At 38.0% G+C, this 6,805-nt stretch overlaps 1 protein-coding gene across 1 annotated transcript in view; it reads left to right on the plus strand.

The window, feature by feature from the left end:
* The first annotated feature begins 2,210 nt into the window (after positions 1–2,210).
* The window catches only part of cmtm6 (CKLF-like MARVEL transmembrane domain containing 6), a 12,032-nt gene continuing 7,437 nt past the window's right edge, over positions 2,211–6,805 (plus strand). The window contains exons 1-2 of the mRNA XM_015391670.1: positions 2,211–2,327; positions 3,811–3,922. Coding sequence (XP_015247156.1) covers positions 3,818–3,922 — 105 coding nt within the window. The 5' untranslated portion in view covers positions 2,211–2,327; positions 3,811–3,817. The remainder of the gene's footprint in view (positions 2,328–3,810; positions 3,923–6,805) is intronic.

Here is a 6,805-nt window from a genome sequence, read left to right on the forward strand (position 1 = left end):
CACTTAGCTGATTGCTCCTTCCTGTGTTTCCAAAAAGGTGACTGCAAAAGTAAGCTGAGACACATTTAATATTCTAAGTATTCTGATGGCATTTTAGCCAAAGGATTTTTATCAAAAACATAATTAATGTGCACAATAAGGAATCATTTTATTAAACATACATGTAAACAGAGTTCTATGGGGCCCCCAGGAACTTGGGGCCCTAGGCAACTAAGAGTAAATACTTTATTACTGTACATAAGTAGCTTATTTCAGTATATTTATTTGCTTGAGTGTTTATTTTTTGTGAGGACTTTTTACTTTTACTCACCACATTTTAAATATCTGTATCTGTACATTTTTAAAATGAGATTTTTTCTTATTAAATATCAATAATAAGATGTAACAACTATAAGAAAACAAAGGGGAAAAGTCTGCAACAAACTTCATTTATTGTTCGTAGAAAAACACCAGTAATGACATCAGAGGTACAAATACTTCTTTACCTTACTGAAGTAGAAATGTTGGCTATCTTTACTTTACCGCATTAATTATTCTTTTTAGGCAACTTTTTACTTCTGCTCCTTACATTTTAAAAATAAACTCCTTAGTTTTGTTTCATTTTAACTCATTTTTCATTCTGGCCTGTTGGTATTAAAAAAAAAATTAAAAACCATACAAACAATTTATTTCATCCAGACAATTCATTCCTTTGTGGTTGGACTCGGTGCTGCCCCAACTTGTTGCTCACCACAAACCAAAATAAATCGTTTTTCAAGATGATTCAAAGTTAAATGTGATGCTGTTACCATTAGATATAAAATAAAGAAAATAAAATCTAAGGAAGTTATCATCCAGAATTGTAGAAACATCTTCCTTTAATAGTGTAGAGCAGTAAAGCTTCTGGCCTTAACAGTTTGCATTACTTTGACTTTTATACATAAAGAACCTTTAAAAATTGTACTTTAACGATTTTACTGAAGTAAAAAGCTGAAGTTGATCCTTTAACTTCTACAAAACTGCTTTTAAACAGCAGGATTTATACTTTTACAGGAGTAATAAACATGAATACTTTTGTTGCCTCTGAGTGACTCGGTAAAGAATCCGATTCATTTTCTCATCCGTTCCACTTTTTGTTTTTTGTTTTTTAGTTTTGATGTTGATCATGTTTTTGGTTCTATTTGCAACTTTAATGCTATTTGGAACTTTAATGTTGGTGACGACCAGAGCTCTAAAAATTATTCAACTTTAATGCAGGACTTCTGTTTAGTTCGATCGATATTATTTTATCTGAAATTACAATTTGGTACCAAACTAGTCTGAATGTGTATATTTTATGTTTCCTCTTATGGCTCAGTAAGGAACAGAGAAAAATTACCTTATTTCATGTGTATAGAGCTGCTCTTTTAGGAAGTAAACTTTTACACATTAACACTTACTTGTGTAATAGTTGAAGTACTTTTAGGAGTAGTTTTGCTGCATCATGCATCACTCCTGTCCTCTGCAGCAGACTTTAAAGGAGCTGAAACCTTTTACAGCCTGTTTGAGAGAAGGAGCGCTACTGCAGGTCATTTATCCCTGCTGCAACCAGACTCCACAATGCAACACTACAACCGCAATAAGTTGTGCAATATATGCAACATAAGTATGAATATCTATCTATATAAATACCAATGTAAACACCCTGTGCAATAACCCTGTATAATGATCCTACTATAAACGTTTTTTTTTAAATCTGCCATATGTGGACGCACTGTATAAACTGCATATATCCCATGCACCTTTTTTCTTCCGTTGGCTCATTCTTCTTCTCCTCTGATAATTTGAGCTGATGTAACGAGTAACTTTTCTCCACTGTGAGATCAATAAAGTTAATCAATCAATTAAACTTTTAATTGAGTAATAAAATTTGTGATAAAATTTCACTACTCTTACTTGATTAAAATGTTTGGTTTCTCCATCCAACATAAGTAACTTCACTGAATGATAAATAGACTTGTTTTAAAAAAAAAGTGATTCAGACAAAGACAAAAAAACTCCTGTGAGGATTGATTTCATACATTTTATATCAAAGAGAAGAAGCATTTATTTTGCCTGGATTTTTAATTATCAGCTGTAGCATTTACGCTTTTCAATTGCTAAAATTATTTATTATATTGTTTGAAATTTATTTTAAAAAGTCAAGAAGACTTGACAGTAAGAGTAAAGGCTTTTATTTTGTAAACCGGAAGTCGTGCGCATGGTCGTTCAATTGTAGAAACGCGGAAGTGTTTCAGATACAAAGGCTGTGACGGAGTTAGGTTTTTCTCTAAATACCAGTTTTCCTGTGAAGCGGAGAAACCAGAACCGTAAGTTTGGTTTTTTTTAACATCGCGGATTTATTGATTTCTCGTTTTTTTCCACTTTTTGTTCCGGCGGATCAAAGTTAACCGAGTTTAGGCCGAAAACGCTAAACTTTTCAAAGGTGTGTCGTTTTTAAACTGCGTCTAAAGTGTAAAAGTTTATTTTCTTCTTAGTTTTGATAAGCTTAGATTGGTCTGTGAAACAACATATTTGTTAACTTGGTTGAGTTTGGATCTTAGGATCGGTCCACATCCGGTTCGGGTTTATTCCTGTCCGTCGCGTCGCTCCTCGGTTAAAAATAATCTGTTCAAAGCCTTTAAAATAAACTCCTGATGGTTTAAAGTGAAGCCGAATTCACCGCAGTGCTTTACTTATTTCAGTCCTTACATTAATCTGACTCCAAGATGATTTTGCTGGTTTATACAGACATTTATCTGCAAACTGTGAAGATTTATAAACAAAGTTTGGTTACCAGATTAAGCCGGAAGTACCTTTCAGGTTAAAAGGTTAAATTCCTGTCAGAGTTTCCTCTGTGGGTCTCTAAGATGTTTAATTAAATGTTATATTTCGGTTTGTTGGACCTCAGTGGAGACAGATGTTGATATTTGTTCTGAACACATGGCTGACATTTTATTTTCAGTTCCACTTTCAGATGTTTCAGGAATTCCCCTTCAAAGACTAATACCTGCCAATCTTTTTACGTATTTCTATTCGCAGGGTTAAACTCTGTTTTCTGATTTCTCAGATCTTCTCCCTGAAGCTGCAGAAAGATAAAATACTTAAAGCTGATATTAGTCTGTTTATTCATGTAGAGATGAATGGAGCAGCAGGACCTGCAGATAAAAACATCCAAAATGTTTTTTTTCTTTATCAGTTTGATCCTCATGTTTTGGATGAAAACAGGTCTGATCATTTTATGTTGTTTTATGTTTAAATATAAAGATGATTTTGGTCACAGAACAGGTTTGGGATCCTGATAAGAGCCTGAAATGTCGAATAAAAACAGTCCTCTGCCTTTTTATGGGCTGCTGTGAAAACATGCGCTTCAGGAAACAAAAATCCACTGCCAGATTTCCTCTGTTCCACCTGTCCCCGGTCCGTCCCCCTGTCCCACTGTCCGTCCTCTGTCCCCTCTTATCAGTCCAGTTTGCATGGACAGCTCCTGATTGGCTGCTCAGCACCTTTTAGACGTCCATCAGCTTCATCACACCTGGTTCCAGTCAGGATTCTAGAGAACCAGGATCCAGTTCCTCCAGCTGAGTCTGGTTTGTTGGACGCATCTAGATCCGCAGAACCTCGGCTCTATGCGATTCCCCCACCTGGGTCCATTACCCAGTTAGATCTGGACCAGAACCGGGTCAGACTTTGGTTTAATGACCGCTAGTCTTTCTGAAGGGACTTAGTGAGAAGGCTTGTGTTGGGCTTTGGCGGATCTATCCACCATAGATCTGGAGCCACTGACGCTGATGTTTCTCTCTTGTCTCTCAGCCTCAAAATGTCCGTCTACTCTCCGACGACGGTTTCTACTCCCAAAGACTCCTGCTGTTTGGGCACAGAGTTCCTGGGGAAACCTCGCTTCTTCCTGAAAATCGCTGAAGTGGTGAGTTTGAAAGTTCCTGCCATGTTCTGATTCGTTGGGTTGTTGTGATGTCATCAGTCGGATGGGTTCTTCTCGACCTCCACCGACCCATCCCTTCATGTTCTTCTCCCGACTGACCCGATTCACCTGCTTCCTCTAACAGGAAGAGCTCATGTTGGAGAGAATCCTACTGGTTCTGTAAGGTCCGGTTCTGTGCGGTCCGGTTCTTTGTGATCCAGTAGAACTCACCTCAGTCAAACATTAGAGGATAAAACTTCCTCCCTTTAGCTGTAGCTATCTGGTTTATTTTTTACATGTTCTGGTTGTTTTCATGAATCTTTTCAGTTTCTTTCCCTTTTTGTGACTATGAAGCTATGGGGTGAATTTTGGTCCATTATTGTTGCAAAGATGTTTTAGAAATTGAAAGTTGGGGCAAAATAAAAAGCAATCTAGAAATGAAACTTTTAGTTTAGAGAGGGTTTAGTAGAGATTTTTTTTAACTGTTGTTTTCTCAGATTTTGCTTTTGCATTAGTATTTTAATGTATCATTCATATATATACACATTTTTTCAGATTAAAGTCTTTTTAAATTGTGTTTTCCAGATCTTTCTTTTTATTTCGGAGGTCAGGCTTTTCCTCTGGTTTGAGGAACGACGAAGAATTTCTATTGGTCGGCTTGAAGTGAAGAAACTGTCTGTAAAACACCTTTTTTCCCTTTTTTTTTAAACTACACTTCAAAAATAAAAGATTAAATTTGACATTTTACGATCTGTAAAATAAAAAAGTTAAAGTATGGAGAGAAAAAAAACCTGCATTTTTTTTTTTCAAATTTCAATTTATAAAACATGTTCTTTGCAACAATAATGGAACAAAACTCACTCCATAGGATTAGGGCTGAACGATATTGATTTAAAATAACACTTAATATTAAGTTTTCATTTAGAATATGAAAAAAAACAATTGCTTTGTCTTATTTTAAGGGCTTGTTATCTAATTATCTCATTTACCTACTCAAATTAAGGGTAAATACACTTAATTTAAGACATTTTTACTTATTTGTAGATCATTTTTCCAGTGCAGTATCTTTGTTGAATGGCAGGATATAGATTTTGTGCTTCTAGAGCTCACTGAGGCAAGGAGGGGGACTCCATTTGTAAGGAGTAGTGATCAAAAATGCTAACTTGCACTATTAAAGGTTAACTACTGATAGTAAAGAATTACAATAGTTCCGCCTTGACGTAACAAACGCATGGACTAGTTTCTCAGCAATCACCCCTGGACAGGAGATTCCTGGAAGTTTCAGCTCCTAAATGCCTCCTGGATTCCTGTGGAAATGCCTCCCTCCTTCCTGTCTGCAGCTGCTGCAGAAAACTGACTCCGGTTTAGTTATTTTTTTCTTCCTCTCTGTGACTTTCTGATGTTTTCGACTTGCCGCCTCGGTTTTTGTGGTCGTCCGCTCCCTGAAATACTCTCCCTGTTGACTTCTTCTTCTCTGCTCTGAGTTCTCAGCAGTTATGTCACAGGAAGCAGCCGTTTTCACGGCTTCTCGTTTAACAGCGGTTCTGTGAAAATGGGGCGATGGGATCAGATGTGAGCGAAGACGTTCTGCGCCCAAACAGGCTCTTTGCTCTAATAATAATAATTGATCTTTATTAATCTCACATCGGAGGAATGCACCTCTGCATTTAACCCATCCCTTTGGGGAGCAGTGTGGGGTTAAGGGTCTTACTCAGGGACCCAGAGTAGCAGTCTGTGGGGGTGGGGCTTGATCTCAGAACCTCAGGATTCTCAGCTCTAAGCCGTGACCACTGGGCCGGAGTTCTGTCAGACCAGCAAACCATTGAGGCTGATTTATGCTCAGAAACCAGGTCGTCTGCATCGCAGTGAACGCAGATATGCCCCGCCCCTTCCGCAGACGCTGTGCTGCACCTCTCCAAAATTGTAGGTGAGAACAGACAGGAGGCCTCTGATTGGTCAAATCTACATTTATGCGTATTTCCTGTTTGGTTCCTTACCAGCTTGTTTTGTTTGTCTGGCCGCCATCATGGAAAACGACTCGTAAAGATGGAGCAGCTAGCAGAGCGAGGCGAGAACGCTGGGACCCTTTTTCCACCTGGATCCCCGCTCTTGTTGGCCCTCATGTCCCTCCGTTGTCGCACAAACTTGCCCCCACTTCCTCACCGCCTCGGCCGTATCTAGTTAGTTAGTTCCTGATTGGCCCTCTGGCGTTGTGGCGTGGAATAATATTGAGCATAAATCAAAAATATCTGCAACACACTGCTGCGGGAGGATAACCAGACCTTTAATCAATGCCCTTTATCTCTTTAGTTTTGTATGAAGAACACAATTTAAATTGCCTCAACAAGTTGTGTCCCTTTAGTCATGAACAAAGAATTTAAATACGTACTTTCTGGTGTTTTCTGAAGCGTGTGGCGATCTGACCTTAAGATGTTTCCTGTTCAAAGGGAGGAAAAACTCCCTGAACAGGAAGAAACGTCCAGCAGATCCAGGCTCAGTGTGAGCGGCCATCTGCTGAGGCCGATTATGGTTAAAAAAAAAACATTTTGGGAAAATGTTTGCATTCAGCATCTTATTTTAGTTTCACTATTTTCAGATCACAAGATCAAATATTTCTGTAAATAAAAGTTAAACCAAAAAGAGAAAATCTTTCATCAATCTCTTTATCTCAGGAGGAACTGTTGCTTCATTCCTGCTCTGTCGATATGACAAGGAATGTTATTTAAAAAAAGTAACCGGGTTAGTAAGTTAGCTTAGATGGGGGACATGAGGCAGAGATAATCCATTCTATTCAGTGTATTTCTATAGCTCCAATTCACATCATGTCATCTCAGGTCACTTTCCAGTTCACCAGATCATCCAGTCAGATTGATTCAAAGTTTTCTA

The sequence above is a fragment of the Cyprinodon variegatus genome, unplaced genomic scaffold, assembly GCF_000732505.1.
Source record: "Cyprinodon variegatus isolate N-32 unplaced genomic scaffold, C_variegatus-1.0 Scaffold554, whole genome shotgun sequence".
Taxonomy (NCBI): domain Eukaryota; kingdom Metazoa; phylum Chordata; class Actinopteri; order Cyprinodontiformes; family Cyprinodontidae; genus Cyprinodon; species Cyprinodon variegatus.